At 42.6% G+C, this 19,961-nt stretch overlaps 3 protein-coding genes across 3 annotated transcripts; 1 reads left to right on the plus strand and 2 right to left on the minus strand.

The window, feature by feature from the left end:
• The first annotated feature begins 12,442 nt into the window (after positions 1-12,442).
• Positions 12,443-12,851, plus strand: BYT42DRAFT_586169 (uncharacterized protein). The gene has a single exon (XM_051570051.1). The coding sequence runs from the start codon at positions 12,555-12,557 to the stop codon at positions 12,768-12,770; it is 216 nt and encodes a 71-aa protein (XP_051419453.1). The 5' UTR covers positions 12,443-12,554; the 3' UTR covers positions 12,771-12,851.
• Positions 12,852-13,915: 1,064 nt separating this feature from the next.
• On the minus strand, positions 13,916-14,098 carry BYT42DRAFT_503825 (uncharacterized protein; the record flags this gene model as incomplete). Its single annotated transcript, XM_051564930.1, has 1 exon — positions 13,916-14,098. The coding sequence occupies one exon, from the start codon at positions 14,096-14,098 to the stop codon at positions 13,916-13,918; it is 183 nt and encodes a 60-aa protein (XP_051419454.1).
• A 1,706-nt stretch (positions 14,099-15,804) lies between these two features.
• Positions 15,805-17,993, minus strand: BYT42DRAFT_549498 (uncharacterized protein; the record flags this gene model as incomplete). The annotated part of the gene is made up of 6 exons (XM_051566075.1): positions 15,805-15,816; positions 15,875-16,413; positions 16,536-16,733; positions 16,913-17,204; positions 17,459-17,856; positions 17,930-17,993. 6 exons carry the CDS (start codon positions 17,991-17,993, stop codon positions 15,805-15,807), a joined length of 1,503 nt encoding a protein of 500 aa, XP_051419455.1.
• Positions 17,994-19,961: the final 1,968 nt, after the last annotated feature.

Here is a 19,961-nt window from a genome sequence, read left to right on the forward strand (position 1 = left end):
AAAGAGAATTCTTTTTTCTCTATGCTGTGCCGAGATCCCAAGCATTTTACTCTAATTCATCCTAATGCCATTGCCAATTCCGCATGTGATCTTCATTTAAGAATGGTGCTCAAATGGCGCGAAAAAAAAGCAACTGAAAAGCATGTGAAATAATGTTGCGGTGATCAAAGACCGTGCTGGCAAGCCTTTTATAGTATCGTAGATGATGTTCAATTTGACAGAAACGTGGAAGTATAAAAGCGGTTGTGCCATGTGGTCCTGATCAACCTCATCCTCTGTGATAACCTCATTCTTCTCACCTCACTAACATGCCATCAATCAACTTACCGCTGACAAGCTCAACAACCTCCGGGTGCGCCTTTCACGAGGTGAGAGCTATAAAAAAATCGCCGTTACCTTGAGACTGTCTCCCAGTACTGTTTCCAAGTATGCAAAGAAGTGCTTCCCGGAACGTGACAATATGCAAGCTGGACGACCTTCGTTGTTTTCACCAACAACCATTGCCTCAGTGCACCGGAAGGTTTTCTGGTGAGCTTACCACTGCCGTTGCCGTTCAGAAATATTTGAGGAAGCTGAGGACATCGTGCACACATAAAACAGTGTGCAATCCGTTGAAGCAACTTGGTTCCAAGCTTGCATAAAAATCAAGAAACCATTACTTACCAAGAGACACATAAAGGCGCGATTGGATTGGGCCAAAGCTCATCAACACTGGACAGTCGACGATTGGAAACAGGTGGTGTGGTCTGATGAGACCAAGGTCAAGTCTGGGGCTCGGATGGAGTCAAATACTGCTGGGTTAAGCTGTGTGATCCCTTGAAGCCGCATCATCTGGATCTGACTGTCAAGCACGGAAACGGCAATATCATGCTATGGGGCTGCATGACCTATGAAGGCCTCGGTTATGTGTGTCAGATTTTCGACGGCACAATGAAGAAGGAGGATTACATAGAGATTTTGAAGACCACTCTGCATAATTCAATCGAGCATTACGACCTGGACGAAGATGCAATGATCTTCCAACATGATAGCGATCCCAAGCATACCGCCAAGTATACGGAGGACTACCTGAACTCGTGCCGTTTTTCTGTTCTGCCTTGGCTGGCCCAGTCGCCGGATCTGAACTCCATTGAGCATATACATATGGCATCACCTTAAGCTCAAATTGAGCAATTACAGTGGTGATAAAAATGGTTCCTGAGATTGTGATTTTTTGATGTTTTTATGGCTGGGCGGATTTTCCACATAAAAATCTGCAATTTTTTTTTCATTCCCATAATCAGCGACCACTTTTTTACTATAGTGCGAATTTTCAGTCGTGTCATGTCAGTTCTTCTCATCCTCCTTTCTTTACTTCGTGGAGGCATCTCGAGAGCCATTCTTGTCTTTGGTGGAGATGCAAATATCATTGCAGAAATATGCACACAAAACACACGAACGTTTTCTAAAAATGGATAAACAACAATACCTTGATATAGTAAGCAAAACAGAAGTCTTTAAAAAGTATCCTCATACTAGCATTTTTGAATCCGCCTTTCTCTAATCACCATTTCATAATCACGACCATAACATGCACCAAAACTGACTGAAGATAAGCTTAACAGCATCAAAGTGCATTTTTTGAACGGCAAAAGCTTAAAGAAAACTGCGGCTGCTTTGCACTTGTCTGTTAGTGTTGTTTCAAAGTATGCGAAACAGCTACTCCCTGATCGTACTAATGGTGATGCTGGGTGGCCATCACTTTTCTCGAAGACCACGGCCGCCTCTATTCGTAGAAAAGTCCTCACAGGGGAACTCAAGACCGCTGTTGAGGTACACAAGTACTGCCTTGGTCTCGGCATTGATTGCCGCTACTCATCCATCCGTAATCTGATGAAGAGATTAGACTTCGAATCCCACTTTAAGATAAAGAAGCCTCTCCTTACTGCCAGGCACAAGAAGGCAAGACTGGAGTGGGCGAAAGCCCACCAAAATTGGACTATTGACGACTGGGAAGCGAGTTGTTTGGTCAGACGAGACCAAGATCAACGTCTGGCGTTCCCAAGTACTGCTGGTCACGTCCTGGTGATCCCTTGAAACCCCATCATCTTGATCTCACTGTCAAGCATGGCAAAGGTGGATCATGATGTGGGGTTGCCTCACTTATGAAGGGCTTGGATATGGCTCCCAGATTTTTGATGGTACTACTGTATGAAAAAGGAGGACTATGTCCATATCTTGGATACTACTTTGCAGCGCATGATCAACCATTTCGGCTTTGATGAAGATGCCATGATATTCCAGCAAGACAATGATCCGAAGCATACCAGCAAGTACACCAAGGCGTACCTTGAGTCGCAACGCTATTCTGTTTTGCCTTGGCCTGCTCAGTCGCCGGATCTTAACCCGATTGAGCACATCTGGCACCACTTAAAGTTGAAATTGAGTGCTTACGATCGCCAGGTTAAAGGTATCCATGAATTGTGGGATCGCATAGAAGTAGAGTGGCAAACTTTTTCTGTGGAGACCTGCCGCAATTATATTGAGAGTATGCCTGCGCAGGTTGAAGCTGTAATAAAGGCTAAGGGTGGACATACCCGTTATTAGTTTGGATTTAACCAAAGACAAGAATGGTTCTCGAGATGCCTCCATGAAGTAATTGAAATGAGGATGAGAAGAACTGACATGAGATGAGATGACTGACAATGCGCACTATAGTAAAAAAGTGGTCGCTGATTATGGAAATGGAAAAAAAAATCGCAGATTTTATGTGGAAAATCCGCCCAGCCATAAAAACGTCAAAAAGTCACAATCTCGAGAACCATTTTTACCACCACTGTATATGATTGCCAGGGCTTCCAAATGCGTGGCTGCAATTTTTCTTCAGTGAGCTTCAGGGTTCGCGAGGCATACACAATGACCGTTTTGTTCTCGTCACTACCATCTGGTAATTGTGAAAGGATGGCTCCTAAACCTTGACCTGAGGCGTCTGTTGTCAAAATTTGCACTTGTTTGCGATCCGGATAGCTCAGGATTGGCGGCTTCGTCAAACATTTCTTCAGATATTCGAAAGCATTCTTCTGCTCTTTATTCTACTGTACTCGAAAATCGTCTTATCCTTCGTTAGCTTGCTCAGAGGCTTGGCGTGCTTTGCATATTCCAATATGAATCTGCGGTAGTAACCTGTGGTTTCTAGGAAGGAGCGCACCTAACTTTGTTGCGGGGAGCTGCTAGTTCTAACGCCTTCTATACATTTCATTCTGTGGGTGCAATCCCTTTGTCAGAGACGATGTGGCCCAAATATTCCACTCATCAGGCGGCAAATTGACATTTTGCTTTCTTCAATCTTAGGTTGTACTGCTTGCAAGTTTCAAACATCAACGTCAAGTGTTTTGTGTGCTCTTCTACTGTTGCTGAATAAACAATAATATCATCGATATATATGAATACAAACAAACTAATAAACGGACGCAGGATGCTGGTCATCATGCGTTGCGTTGAAAGGTAGCGGGTGCAGAAGTGAGTCCGAACGGCATCACTAAGAATTCGTAGGTTCCATACTTGGTTGTAAAACCGGTCTTTTATCGAATCTTCGGCCATAGGTACTTGCCAATAACCAGAGGCAGCGTCAAGGGTACTGAAGGTCTTGGATCCACCTAATGAGTTGATAAGGTCGTCAATATGCGGTAATGGGTAGCTATCCTTGACTGTAATCTGATTCAGCTTATGGTAATCTTGGCACATTTGCAGTTCTCTGCTCTTCTTATCTACAAATAAGATGGGTGCAGTCCATTCGCCCTTGGAGGGTCTTGCTAGGTTATTCTCCATAAGGTAGTCCAGAGTTTCCTTCAGGATTTTGTCTTCCTTCCATGTAACTCAATAGGGCCTGCTAACAATGGGTACTTCATATTTGGTGCTCGAATCCCTTTACTCTGCCTAGACCGCTGGTCTCATGAAACAATGATCATACTGGTTCAAAATTGCTTTTATTTCGGAGAGAATATTACAATTTTCTTCTTTTTGGCTCATGCCATCATCAGATCCTGTGTGAAGGACGGTATGAGTTTCTACTGTTTTTACGTTGGCAGTATAAATAGCTAGCTGTGAGAGATTGCTTGTGTATGTCTTTTTCTCTCCATCTGTCATGGTTCTGCCTTGCACGATGACGCCACTTTTACCATTCTTGATGGGTATGTAAAGCTGCCTAAGAGCTGGATGTGGAGTGGCCTTGTATTCTTCAAATTATATCATGCCTAAAATGATCAAATCGTCGTCATGTTCTAGCACTAGGAAATGCTCAGGTCGTAACTTGCTACCAATTCAAATGGAGACATTTTTGTATACTCCATTGGAAGCAGAGTATGTACCAGTGATCAATTCCACACTAAACTTCATGCTGTTGATCGGTAGATTTAATCGTTGTGCTAGGCCTTTACTAATCAGTGAGCAGGCTGCTCTAATATCTACTACAACATCTTTTTCTCGGCCCTTGATACTTGTGCATACGATAAGGGTGGTCTTCTATAAACGTTCTGGATCGTATGGATAATTGAAAATCGTGTCATCAGATTCGTAGCCTGAATAGTGGTCGTCTTCGCTGTCGATCTCAGAAAATTCCTCTTCTGTGGACCATCGTTCCTCTGTGTCTGCAAACACACTGTCTTCGTCTCAGTCTTTGGTAATTATGCCTTGATAATTAACTTGCAATACTCTTTCGGGGGCCTTGTCTTTATCGACTTGATTTGTCTGCACTGGATTACTGGGCTTGGCTCACAGTTTCCTTCTATGAATGAATCTTAATCCGGCTTGGACTTCCTTGATGGCTTCCTTTTCTACTGCTAGCCATTGTGCTATGGTCATTTGTCATGACCATTCCCGCGCACACGTTGTCTTGGTGATAATGCATGACCATATGCATTATTGGTCCAAGCACACTCCTTCACTGTTGCTATGCTGGTCCATGCGCTTACCTTTATACTTGCTCTTGTGTTCTTCTCTATCGTTGTCCTTCCTCCTTTTATTGATCTATGCGTTACCTCATGTTATGCTCTGCATTTCATTTATTTATTTTATTATCGTTGTCTATTCTGTTTCGCATCTTTTAGTATAAATACCCGATCTATTTTATGAAATAAACCTCAGTCAAGAATTGTGTGTGTATTCTCTTGTACTATCTTGTTCTCCATCTTGTCTTATCCTTGTCTTGGTTCTTTTTCTGTTTCTATTCTTGTTCCGATTTCGTTCTTATTTCTTGCTCCTGTTTTATTTCTTTTCTTGTCTTGTCTTGTCCTTGTCTTGCGAAAGCACTTAACACCACCCTCTTGTCCAGCTTGCACTGATCCTCCCGTAATCAGTGCATAACATGCTCTCACTGGCGTCGCGACTGATTGGGATACATCAGAAACCCATCAGGCCAAAGAGGAGATGGCAATCGTGCCAAAAGCCGAAACATATCAACCCAATGAATCACCAGCAGGTACAGAAACAGAACATGTTCACTTCATGCGATCTGTTCAGCCGTTTATTAAGGCCAATGCTGCTATACCTAAGGGAAGTTTTTGTACTTTACCTGAATCTATTATTCATCTACTGTATCAAGGCCCGAAGGAGTTACTGCAGACCAAAGACAGTACCCTTTGCCGTTCACCATGAGACCAGTCATTGATAAGGCTGTTCAAGGTTGGTTGGATGAGGGAATTATTGTCCGTGCTGCTGTGAATTCATCCTGGAACAGTCCATTGACTTTGGCTGACAAGAAGGATGCATATGGCAATAAGACTGGCAAACGACCTTGCCTGGATCCCCGTCATATCAACAAACATTTACCTGATGATCGTTACCCTTTACCATTGATCAAGGAAATTTTTCAATCCTTAGGAGGAAACACTGTGTTCACTACATTGGATCTAAAAAGCGCATTTCATCGTTTCAAGATCCACGAAGCGGACCAGCATAAAACCACGTTCACTCACGATGGTATTCAATATATGTTCCAAGGATGTCCCTTTGGTTTGAAGCCGATTTCATCCAAGTTTCAGAGAGTGATGTCTTTGATTTATCAACATCTGCCATTCGTGCAGACATTTGTGGATGATATCGTTATCTTCTCTCCATCAATTTCTGAGCATATCACGCATGTTCAAACAGCCATTCAGGCTCTGACCGACGTGAATTTACTGCTCAATCCTGCAAAATGCCATTTTGCGCAATCTTGCATCTTCCTACTTGTTTTTTGCATTTCAGCTGAAGGCGTCGTACCTGATAGCCGCAAACTTACCAATGTGATGTCATGGCCAATTCCACGTACTGGTAAGGAGGTCCAGAAATTTATGGGTGTTATCAATTATTTCCGCGATCATATTTCTACCGTTGCTACCATCAGTGCTTCTATCGATGCACTTCGTTCGGCTGGTAGTTTAACGAACCTATGGACCGATGTGCACACTAAGCATTTCCAGATGCTTAAAGATATACTGGCTCAACAGCTTTTGCTGGAATATCCTGATCTCAACAAGCCATTCCTTGTCGCAACTGACGCATCCAACTATGGTATTGGTGCTGTATTATTTCAGATGCAAGGTAAAAGGAAACAATACATTTCCTTCATGGCTCGAGCTCTCAGTAAGTCCGAACGCAACTACTCAACTACGAAGAGAGAGTTATTGGCCATTGTTTATGCTCTCCAGAAGTTTCACCAGTATCTTTGGGGTAATCTGTTCACACTTTATACGGACCATAAGGCGCTTGTTTATCTTCACACTCAGAAGATTGCAAACCCCATGATGCTTACCTGGTTGGACACTATCCTCGATTACACCTTTACAGTTGTCCATTTACCTGGTGTTCAGAATGTTCTCCCTGACTCTCTTTCTCGCTTGTTTATCCCTGATGACAAGCTGGAGGGGGGTATTGTCGTCAAAGGACCGAAGCCAGTTGTATCAAAGAAGTCTACTGATGGACACAAAATATTCAGGATTAAATCCGTTGCTTCAACTGATGATACGATGTGTCCACCAGAGAATGAAAGACACGGTATCTTGGAAAAAGCACATTTACTTGGAGGTCATGAAGGAGCTGAACATATCGTACGACATATCCATGCAGATGGTATCCACTGGAATAATATATTCCAAGATGCTGTGACATTGGTCAAGTCATATATTGAATGTCAACGCTACAACATAGGGCAGAAAGGCTATAATCCCTTGAGACCAATCTATGCATACCTTCCTGGAGATCACTGGGCTGCTGATCTTATCAATTTTCACAAGACATCAAATGCTGGTAACAACTATATTCTGGTACTTGTAGATATTTGCACTCGTTTCTGCATTTTACGTACTTTACCGAACAAACAATCAGATACACTCGTCAAAGCATTTGTGGAAGTATTCTGTGATTTTGGCATACCCAAGGTTATACAATCTGACAATGGTTCTGAATTCAAGAATCAGTTCATAAAGAAGTTTGTTGAACACCTGGGAATTGACCATCGGCTGACCACACTCTACCATCCAAGAGTGAATGGTGTGGCTGAACGACATGTACAGGAAACGATACATATCTTGCGGAAAAAGATAGAAGGTGCTGGCAAAGACTGGGACTACTATGTTCCCAACACACAATTACACATCAATAGTCGCATAACAAAACGACTCCAATCCTCGCCTTTCTCTCTTATGTTTGCAAGACGATTAAATGACTTTGTGGACTACCGCTCAAGAAATGCTGTACCGAAAGATCCAATGACACATGAAGACTTGATGAAGCGTGTGGAACACATGACGGATATTGTGTTTCCGGTACTCCAAGAGAAAGTGAAGCATCATGGTTCCAACATGAAGGATAAATTTGATACCAAGCACAGACTCATGGATTTCCCAGAGCAAAGTCACGTTATGGTCAAGGTACAAAATAGAGCTGGTGAATTAGCTCCTATTTATGAAGGCCCATACACTGTTCTGCGCAAGACGCAAGGTGGATCATATGTTCTTCAAGACGAAACTGGTGCACTTATGCCCAGAGACTTTTCGCCCTCTGAAATGAAACTGATCAACGTAGATGATGTGGTTCCTGAAGATGAACTGTACGAAATTCAGGCCATTATTGATCATAAAGGTCCTAGAGGCAAACGCGAATACCTTGTAAGATGGAAAGGTTATGGTGCCGAGGATGATCAATGGCTCACCGCTGATAAATTTACCGACCCTGCATTCATTATGAAATATTGGAACAGACGTGGATCAAACGAGACAGAAATGAATCTGCCTGAAGATAAGTCTGTGAAACGCAAGGGTAAAACACAAAACGTCAACCCCAGACGTAGTAAGCGCAATAGACAATAAGTGGTGGTTCTCAAAAGATAATTCCATACTAAGCGCATAAGTCTCTGTAATTCATGAGCTAGTCTTTTCCTCATGTATTTTTTCCCACAGGGTTTTTTAGAGGTTTTTACCGACATGACCATGTAACAGAGCCTGCTTCAACCTGGAGGGGGGTAATGTCATATAGGTAGGGTCCATATACCACTACATAAGAATTACCTCGGTTTAAGCAGATAAGAGACACTAGAGTAGTTACACACTATTTGTACATTCAAATCCCGATACCAGTTATTATCTTTGAATACCAGATACTAAAGAGATCATCTCTTTCGCGAATAAACAACAGTCTCACCGTACTCAACGTCTCTATCCATCTATATCACACAAACGCCTCCACCTGACTTGGACCCCACAAGAAACTCTGATTCTTGCTGAGCAACTTAGATATGGGCTGCACAATCTCGGCATATCTTGCGATAAACTTCCTGTAGTAACCGGCAGTTCCCAAAAATGATCGAATCTCGTCCTTGCTCTGCAGTGTCACCATGGTTAATGCCTTCTCCACGTTACGCTTCATAGGCAGCAATCCCTTGTTTGTCACTAAATGACCCAGGTACTCTATGCTCTGGCGTGCAAAGTGACACTTCTCCAATTTCAATCGTAAATTTGCCTCCTTACATGCTTCAAAAACCAGTCGTAGATGCTCCATGTGCTCGCCCAACGTCCTCGAGTATACAATGATATCGTCAATAAAAACATAGATGAATTGTCCTACTGTAGGTATGGGAACAGAATCTTCGTCATCATTCGCTGAAAAGTTGCGGGCGCTGACGTCAGTCCAAAGGGCATCACCAAGAACTCAAAGGTACCATGCTTCATTACAAATCCAGTCTTCCTGATCGATTCTTCGGCCATCGGCACTTGCCAGTACCCGCTAGCCGCATCTAGCGTCGAGAAGTACTGTGCACCACCAATGGAATCCAGGAGGTCTTCAATATGTGGAAGGGGGAACTTGTCCTTCAATGAAATCTTGTTGAGCTTCCTATAATCGATGCACAAACGTAGGCTTCCGTCTTTTTTTCTCACAAACAGCACCGGGGATGACCACGATCCGTCGGATTCTCGAATTAGCTTCATCTTCAACAGTCGCTTCAACTCTTCGTCTAAATGCTTGTCTTCTTCCCATGTGTGTCAGTAAGGCCGGCTGACTATTGGCTTCTCTTCACTCGTCGGAATTACATGTTGTACTCCTGTGACACGACCAAGCTCCGCGTTCTCCACAAAACAATCTTTATGGTTGGTCAACAGCTTCTTAATCTCAGGATATGTCTGCTCTTCTTCTTTCTCTTCTCCGTCCGGCATGATTTCTTCTATATATGACTTTAATACCGCGTTGTCCGTCTGTCTCATCTGTACCGTGTAACACTTGACCATTCATCCATCGCTCTTCTCTTCTATGGTGCCTGTCACCTGCATTGCACCAGCACCTTGCTTCATCAGAATTATGATCTTGCCAGACTTCAGTTCAGCTTGCACCTCGTACTGACGGAACCATGTGTTTCCCAGTAAGCACAGGTCGTCTTGCGCGTTGGTAATCACCATGTGTTCTGGCCTAAGTTTTCCGCCAATGCGAATGGGAACCATCGCTGCCACAGGATATAGTTTTGACACATTTCCATCCACGGACTCGATCATAATATTATTGCGGGTTACTTCCAAGCCAAAACGATCTGCCAAATTCTTGCTCAACATGGAAACACCAGAGCCCATGTCGAATGTCGCTTCTATCTTCTCGCCGCCGATTGTGACAGTTCCTTGCAATGGCGTGCTCTTACGTAGGTTCTCCGGATTATACTCGTATTGGTACTCTGTATCGTCACTATCGTGGTCTTCTCCTAATGATTCTTCTTCCCAGTCAGAGTCCACCTCGCTTCGATCACTTGCAAATGATTCCAAGTCCTCTTCGCTATCATTTGCAAAATCCACTTGTGCATACTGTACTCATACCGGTTGTCCTTGGTCCTTCTTCCTTGGTGCTCGTCCATGTGTCCCACGAATTCCGTCCTGCTAATCCTTGGCTGCTGCTGATGACAACTTCACCCAATCGGCCAAGCTCAAACCAGCATTGACTTCCTTCATATGCTCCCAGATGTCTTTCTCGGGTAAGTCGACCATCAATCGTCATAACGGCTGTCTCTTCTTTTTCTGGGCTGGCGTCCTGTCTTCCTTCATAGCGTCTTCAAGCGCCTTCGCTGTTTCGGTTGCACTCAGTCGCTTAGATAACATTTCTGCATCCTTACCTTTCTTTGTCACTCTTTGACTCGACGCTGACCCAGTCGTAGACAATGCTCTCTTCTGATTAAAGACCTTGACACCCTTCACCAGATTGCACTTTGTCATTCCATCGGATTCTTCATTCTTCGGGGGCTGGGGGGTTCTTGCTTCCTGGACGGCAGTATTTCCCTCTACTGTCGTCCCGTTTCTTTTCCCTGTTCGTACAGTCTTGGCTTCGGTGGCTCGGGACACCTTCTCATGATGTGGCCCACATTGTCACAGTTGTAGCACGTCAGCTCACCAGCTGGTTGTCTCGGTTGTGCCATGTTTACACGCAAGGCTCGCACTTCTTTGGCCAACTCGTTCATTGCCGTAAACATGCTGTCACCGCTCAGACTCGCAGTATCCGAACTTGGGTGTTTCTCAAAAAGTGTCTTGCTATGGTCAACCTTGGAATCTTCTATCTTCGGAATCAGTTTCTCCTCGAAATCACCTATGTTATATTTATTTTGGATCCGCTCAAAATGTCGTGCACATTCCACCGCTTCGTCCAGGCTATTGGCCTTGCCTTCCTTCGCCACCTCGTACGATATATTTCGGTGGATAATTCTCATGAAATATTTCACCTTGGTACATTCGTTCATTTCCTTGATGAGTTCGAAAATGTCGTTTAACCAAAATGTGATATCTTCTACCATTTCGTGATTTGCCTGTTTTCGATCATCCAATTCGTTTTCCCATTTCTCGATCAAGTCGTCCGACGTGTACCGTTCCAGGAAAATTTTTTTAAACTCAGTCCATGTCTTGATGTTATCTTCATTCTGATCCCACCAGGATCCTGCACGTCTATGAAGATGCGTCGCCATCATGTTCAAGGCATTCTTGTCACTCATGCCTGTACCCTTCTTGATTCTTCTTATCGTCTTCACCCAGGTGTACAGATTCTCGGTACTCATGCCGCTGAATGGCTCGGGGGTTGCCATGAATCTCATCATGTTCATTGCGTCCATTTTCGTTCTTAAAGTCGTTCCAGTGATGTTCTACGCCACGAAAACAATGTAAGTTGCGCCCAGCTTCTCCACCAATTGATACGTGGGGTAGGTCGTCTATCGTAAGGCAGGTAAATGGGGTAGGCAGGGCGTGTAAAGTTGCCTTGTTGTTGATAGAGGATAAGGATGTCTTCTTCAATTCCAAGCTTAATTACTGTGGTGTACTTGACTTCCGCTTAGATAATTTCTTCTCTAAATTATCTCTCCCGTAGCTGGTCACTTCCTTGACAGAGTACAATAAAAGCTTTCTTAAAACCGAAAAAGGTCCCTCTTTATTCTTAGAGAAATGAGGATGAATTTATACTACTTCTTTAATTTTAAACTACCGCTTCTGTCATTTCCAAATTCGGTAGCCTTATATCATCGATTCTGATTGGCTCATTCAAAGTCACGTGAAATTCAGTGACTTCGAACTCCACCACCACAACTACAGTGACCAGCAAAACTGTTCGAATGTTTGCATTTTTTATATAAATCATCTTATAATTTTATGAAAAATCAACCTATAAGACTGCTCTTTACAGTTTTGGAAAGAGGTGACTGTCTATTTTCAGAATCATATTTTAGAATTCCGAAATACCGATTGTAGCACGAGTAATCTGATGATCAAAATTAGAGGTACACTTGAACAGTTTTGCATGCATCGGTCAAATTTTTAAATTTTGAACCCACAACTTCATCAGAGTATCCTAAGAGCTTATAATAAATCCTAAATGTAAGCTAATCTCATTCTCAAACTTTCGGCTAATTATTTAACCATCACAGTAAGTACATTTGAAGATTTATCCAACTATGCATGCAATCTCGGTAGAACAGCAAAACTCTATCATTTCATTTCTGAAATCTGGGAAATCTGGCCGTCAAGTGGCTAAGGAAGTTGGTGTTAGCATTGGTACTGTCTCTAAGATAAAGAAGATCTATTGTCCAGATGTTCAAGTATCTAAAGGTGGTCGTCCCAATATGCTTACCAAGGTTGACAAGAGATACTGTGTTCATCAAATTACCAAAGGTCGTCTGGATAATGCTGTTAAGGTGCAAAAACAGCTTCAATTGGATCACAGCATTACTGTTAGTGTTGATACAGTCCGTAGAGCTTTGTATGAATCTGGTCTGGGTGCCTTTGAAAAGGAGAAGAAACCGATGATTTCTGCTGCTAATGCCAAAAAACGACTTGCCTGGTGTTATCAATATCGCAACTGGACCTTGGATGATTGGAAACGTGTTATTTGGTCAGATGAGACTAAAATTAACCGTTTTAACTCTGATGGACGTGTCTGGGGATGGATCCGTGATGGTGAAATGAAGCAAGCAAGACATGTCAAGCCTACTATCAAGCATGGAGGAGGTAGCATCATGGTGTGGAGCGCTATTACATATGCTGGACCTGGCTGGTTATGTCAAATCAATGGCCACATGGACAAGACCTTGTATTGTGACATTTTGGATGATAAACAAAAGAAGACTATGGATTTCTTATGTCAACAATATGGATTTACCAAGGATCAAATTGTTTTTCAGCATGATAATGATCCTAAACACACTAGTTACTTGGTCAAAGACTACCTTCAGCAGCAAGAGTATAAGATAATGGTTTGGCCTCCACAATCACCAGACCTGAATCCTATTGAAAACATGTGGTCTCTCTTGAAAATCCGGCTAAATGAATATGACACACCATCCAAGGGTATGCAAGAGCTTTTTGAACGAGTCACTGATATTTGGTATAAAAAAATCACCAAAGAAGACTGCCAAAAGGTTATCAACACAATGTCTGATCGTATTGAGTTGTGTATTAGAGCTAAGGGTTACTGGACAGGATATTAAATAGTTAAAATCTTAAAATAAAGAATGCATGCAAAACCGTTCAAGTGTACCTTTAATTTTGATCATCAGATTACTCGTGCTACAATCGGTATTTCAGAATTCTAAAATATGATTCTGAAAATAGACAGTGAGGAACAGCCACTACCCTCAGAACGTATCATGAATGTTGACGACCACACAACATCATGATACCACACCCATAGACAAGTAGCAACACTTCGTTTATGCTACCCACGTCAGCGCCTCCTCTGACCATTTTAATTATTTAGTGATACAGCTAATTTTATAATGACACAATAATTTATTTTTTATAATTTTTTAAATTAGAATAAAAAATATTGAATTTTTGTATCTTTAGATATTATATATATTTTTTTGATATATTATATTATATTATAATGATAACGATAGTTCCTCAGTCACCTCTTTCCAAAACTGTAAAGAGCAGTCTTATAGGTTGATTTTTCATAAAATTATAAGATGATTTATATAAAAAACACAAACATTCGAACAGTTTTGCTGGTCACTGTACCACCGTTTGGCCTGTCTCCAGATCCGCTGCTTGGTCACCTTATCAGCATCTTCTGGATACGAACCGTCCAAGATGAAGTAGTAAAGCGCCACAAACCAAGCAAAAGATATCGCCATTTCATGAATTACCAAGGTACGCACAATTGGTTTTAACTGGGGGTAGGAGGCAATAGTTAGAACCAAAAGGATCCTCTTCCTCTTCTATATTGAGTACTCCAATAACTCCCAATGATAGACTTCAATCAACAAGAATGAGAATTTATCAATGAATAAAGATAAAAATCGAGCAATAGGAATAAGGATAAAGGGTTAAAAATCCCGAAGAGAATAAAGATGAGAATCAAAGGATAAGAATAAAAAGATAAGAAGAGATCGAAGAGATTGCCTTCCTTCCAAATAAGAAAGGACTTCAAAGAAAATACAGACATTTCTAAACTACTTTTCTTCTATCCAAAACTAAAAGTTTTTCTAGCATATGAGACTAAAATTCGAAAATCATTAAAAGAAAATCAATCATTTTCTTCATCGTCGCAAATCAGACGAGAAAGCGCATCCGCGGGATTGTCCTTTCCCTTGCAATATTGTATGTCGAAATCATATTCTATCAAGCATGCCGCCCAATGCAAGAGCTTCGATGTCGTCTTGCTAGGCTTAAAGATGTACTGTACGTAAGACTGGAATGGTCGGTAAACAATACAAATCTTCTCCCCTTCAAATAATGACAGAAATGATTATACCCCAGACTACTCCAAGAGCTTCCAAATGGGTTGGCACATAATTTTTCTCACTGCCATGCAGACTTCTAGACGCATACGCCACCATATGCTCGTCTTCCAAGGTCTTGGCATCTTTAACCTGCGACAGCACAGCACCCAAACCCAGAGTGCTAGCATCCGTAGATAACACCTGCACCTTCTCCTTGTCAGGAAACGCCAACAGAGGGAATTCTGTAAGGATCTCGATAAATTTGCGAAAAGCTACTTCCTGTTCTGCCCCCCAAACGAATCTTGCATTCTTCTTCAACAACCTGGTTAAAGGCTCCGTGATCGTAGCATAGTCTTCGACGAAACGCCGGTAATACCCAGTTAACCCAAGGAAGGAACGGACATCGTCACAATTCGCTGGAGTAGGAAACTTCTTCACTTTTGCTACATTATGGTCGCCAGGACGCACACCATCGACGGTCACTGTATGCCCCAAGTACTCAATACTTCGCTGCCTAAAATGGCACTTCTTTCTTTTCAGCTTCAAATTCGACCTTTCGCATGCTTCGAAAAGCAACGCCAGATGTCGCCTGTGCTCCTCTAAGGTATTTGAAAATACCAGGACATCGTCCAGAAAGATCACCAGAAATTTGCCCAAGTAATCAGCCAAAATGGACTGCATCATTTGCTGATAGCCGCCAACCGCCGTAGAGATACCAAAAGGCAGGACATTGAACTGGAAAGTCCCTTTTTTCGTCACAAAACCGGTACGCTCTGCATGCTCAGGATTCAAGGCCAACTGATGGTAACCGGAAGTACAATCCAGGCTAGAGAAATATTTGGCACCACCGATTGTGTCCAACAAGTCGTCAATGTGAGGTAGAGGATAAGCATCCTGTCTCAACATCTTGTTCAAACCACGGTAGTCAATTACCAAATGCATAGTACCATCCTTCTTGGGAATGAAGAAACAAAGACTAGCCCATCGTCCGTTAGAGGGTTCGATGACATTGAGATCCAACATCTCTTGCAGTTGTTCATCCAATTTTTCTTCCTCTTCCCACGTCATACAGAAAGGCTTTGACCTAATGGGAGATGCACCATCAATAAGATCCAAGTTCATCTCATAACCTACGATACGGCCAAGACCAGAGACTTCAGAAAAACAGTGCTTGTACTGTTCTATTACCTTGACCAGGGGAGTAGGGACACCAAGCGTAATATTCGTAGCATCGAACTTGACTTCTTCAGCTCGCGATTCTCCTAAGTCCTTTGCAGGCAACAAATCGTCTTGATACGAAACCATGTGCTTGTCACCAGCTTTCGCCAAGTACACCTCTCGTGCTTCATGCAACTTTGAGTCTTGATCCAAAACAACACCAGGCATCACAGGAGGAACACCAACCATACGACCAGGCACCTTAGTCATATAACCTTGCAGCTTCACACTGCCATCTAAAGTAGGCACTACAATTGTCGAATCCATGAGATTAATTTCGATACCGTATTCCTGGAACCAGGGAATTCCAAGTAAACATAAACAGTCTTCGGCACCTCTTCGTACACACATATGTTCGGGACGAACTTTTCCCGCCACACAAATAGGAACATCCATGACAACATCACTGTCGACACCAGAGAGGTCCTTCTTCGGATCGTGGTCGAAACCCACCAGTTTCAGACGATCACCATTGGGAACCAGACCCAAATAATCGGCTAAACCTTGGCCTATAACACTGACACTTGCACCAGTATCAAAAACGCATTCCACTGGATGACCACCAATCGTAATAGTTCCTTTAAGAGGGCAACTATTCTTCATTCTTTTCAGGCAGTAAGGATAATGGTACACCGACTCGTCGCTGCTACTGTATCTTCCGATTCCCCCTTGTCAACACTAGAGGCAGAAATAGTTTCCAGCGAACTTGTGGCGTCATCGGCAACTTCTTCTTCGGCAAAGGTCTCATCTGCACTCGACCCTTCTTGCTCTACCGCGCCGACTATATTGATCTTGTTCCTTTCGCTGGCTCGTTTCTTTTTCCTTCTTCCTGGATATAACGAATTCCATCAATTATATCCTGAGCAGCATCCTTATCGGTCGCTACCCATTGTGCTAAGGAAACACCAGCATTCGTATTCATCAACGTACGCCACATACTAGTCTTCTCAACCAGAACCGGTAACCTTCTCGCCTTTGAGCGCGTTTTTCTTTTGACAACAGGCTTACGCACAACCTGATCTTGGACCACCGCATCAACCGGAGCCTTCCCCTTATCCACCTGGGGGATCACAGGAGCACTCGATAAACCAACTGGAGCAACTTCGATCCTGTTTTCTTCCTCAGGATGGGCAACTTTCTTCCGTTGCACTTGGGGCCTTTCCGCCGCAGTAACCATGGGTGGCGCCTCAGCTCTTCTTTTGACGTTCTGTACCTCGTTAGCCGACACCAGACTCTTGACTTCGTCATGCACCGTATCGACCAACTTCACCTCGCCACCAGTTGAGGTCTTCATGGGCTTCTGTTTTTGGACGCCAGTCAGCCCATTCTTCACTGACGCCCCTGATCTTTTCCCGAACCAATCGGAGTAGTATTGGTTCCCGTCGCCGCTACAATTAGATCGCCGCCTTGTTTTTTTGATGGACATTGGAATTTTCTGTGACCCGGTTTTCCACACAGAAAACAAACAGGACCAGGTTTTTCTTTCTTCGCGAAAGTCAAAATCACGCTAGGATTTCCCGAACTCGCAGCATGCTTCAACTGAACATAGTTTACTTGCAAGTGCTCCAGCTTCTCCGTCAACAACTCAATAGTCGACCTGGCCGACTCCAGTTCGCTACGTTCAAACGATGCTAGGGAATTTCCCTCATAACCACCCGGAAAGCCGTGAGAGTCATACTTCTTGACTATGACCTCGATTCTTTTGGCCTTCGCTTTGGCTTCTTCCAGGTTTCGAGGTAATCCGTCTTTCTCAACTTCAAAAGTGATTTCTTTCTTGATCGCTCCAAGGAAGGTACGTACACGGAAGGACTGACTCTTGATGTCCAATAACATGAACAATTCTTCCAGTTTGACAGCCACGTCATCGACACTCTGCCTTGGACCTTGACATAACTCTTGTAGTTGCGTCCACCAACGATCTTCTTGGTCACCAACGAACTGTTTCTTGAAACCTTTTTCAAAGAGGAACAGCCACTACCCTCAGAACGTATCATGAATGTTGACGACCACACAACATCATGATACCACACCCATAGACAAGTAGCAACACTTCGTTTATGCTACCCACGTCAGCGCCTCCTCTGACCATTTTAATTATTTAGTGATACAGCTAATTTTATAATGACACAATAATTTATTTTTTATATTTTTTTAAATTAGAATAAAAAATATTGAATTTTTGTATCTTTAGATATTATATATATTTTTTTAATATATTATATTATATTATAATGATAACGATAGTTCCTCAAAGGTTTCCCACGTAGTGCACACCGAACCATAAACGTTCCACCAGCTTTCGGCCTTGCCAGTAAGATGGTCTCCTGCGACCAAAAGAATCTCCTCGTCTTTCCACTTAGACGATATTCTTAGTCTGGCCATCTTCTTCAGCCATGCAAGCGCCTCGTTAGAAATGTCATCTTCAGGATACTTTCCTTCACCGGAAAAGTCCTTCGGTTCGCACAGAAACTTCATCATCGTGCAGATACGTATCATTCGAGAAAGGAAGGGAAAAAGGGTTTTCTAATCTAAACTAATCTGACAGTAGATACTGATCTGGCAAGCCGGACCAAAATGATATGTGCAATCAGGGGTGTTGTGTCTAAGGTAAGTAATTTATAATAAAAACAGGAGCGATATCAAATGGTAAGACTGTAAAGAACCCAAGTAATATACTACAACAAAAAAAGGGAATACACAATTAAAAGGCTAGCTCTGCTAAAGGCTATAGCAAGAATATCTCTTTGATCAGGTAGGTTTATCAGAAATAAATTCCCAATAAGAATCCAAGATTGAGTAACATTTTTTATTAATAAAAGGGAAGACGCCCTCTAACCTCAGACGTTAGAACTGGCACACCTCCATGCCATTTTAACCACACCCATGGTCAAGTTACACTGCACTATACTTGTGTAAAGGGCACATTATCTAGTTATATATCTATTTATCTTTTTATATTTATAAATTAAAATCATTATTTTTTAATATTTATTATAACTATTAATAATCATTATAACTATTAAAGATAATGATTGTTTCTCATTAAGGACTAAGAATCCAAGGTTGGTCCTTTTTCAAGGTTCAAGGTTCGTCCCCCCTTTCTAAAGGAATTGATGAAGCGACCTTACAGTATATACAGTTCTACTTCCTATACAAGATCTTTCGATACAAGAATATCACAAAACTCAAACTAAACTGTTTTCCATCGTTTCGTCGATTCTACTTCTTTTCCATCATTCGCCAATCACGTGATCTAGCAACGATTACCAAGATCTTCAGGTCGCACCTCGAAAATTGGGTCGTTCTTCTCCGCCAATTTTCCCAAGACCTTCGCAAAGGCAAGAACAATCAACAACAATGTCATGGTATAATATTCAATTATCGGGTTTCAGTGTCGACACACATTCACCCTAGAATATTTCAAAAAAGGGTGCGGCCTTAGCTCAGTCGAAAATGTATAAGTTTATTAGAGGAATGGACGATCGGCCTTGGGGAAAGCCCTCTACAGACCAAACCTCAGGTGAACAGAAGGAGAAAAAAGGGGAAAACGAAAAAAACACCCATCGAGTCGCAAGAAAGGTGAAAAAGGAAAAAGATGGGAAAGGAAAACAAAATAAAATCTAAAATGAAATTACAGGAGGGATCCGCTAGCTAGTAAGTAACCTTTCAACACCATGGTCTTTCTCTGCAACGTGCTTAATGGTTGTCGCAGTGGGAGGAAGAGGCCAGAGGGAGATCCGGGCACTGTTCACTAGGGCCAGAAACAAAAAGATCGAGCCAGACTTGGCTGGGAGTAGGATCGGTGGTGTAGTCACCGTCGGGATTGCAGAGTTGATCAATATGCCAAAGAATAGTGCAAAGATCCGACCAGAAACGAGGTGGCGCAGCAGAGCGGGAAGTGGGCAACAGGTTCAAAGCGTAATTGATACGAACCCCAGTAAAATCTGATGGCGGAAATGGGAGGCTGTACCAGAGTATGGATGGGATCTTAGGGCAAAGCATTAAATGCTGCCGTTTGGTATCACCAAAGCCGCAAGCACAGGGACGAGGTTTACCT

The sequence above is a fragment of the Radiomyces spectabilis genome (genome assembly GCF_025331425.1).
Source record: "Radiomyces spectabilis strain NRRL 2753 chromosome Unknown BYT42scaffold_14, whole genome shotgun sequence".
NCBI classification, from domain to species: domain Eukaryota; kingdom Fungi; phylum Mucoromycota; class Mucoromycetes; order Mucorales; family Radiomycetaceae; genus Radiomyces; species Radiomyces spectabilis.

Bases quoted from the DNA above. Each gene is read 5' to 3' on its own strand.
- BYT42DRAFT_586169 (XM_051570051.1), top strand. From the start codon at position 12,555: ATGTTCAAGTATCTAAAGGTGGTCGTCCCAATATGCTTACCAAGGTTG.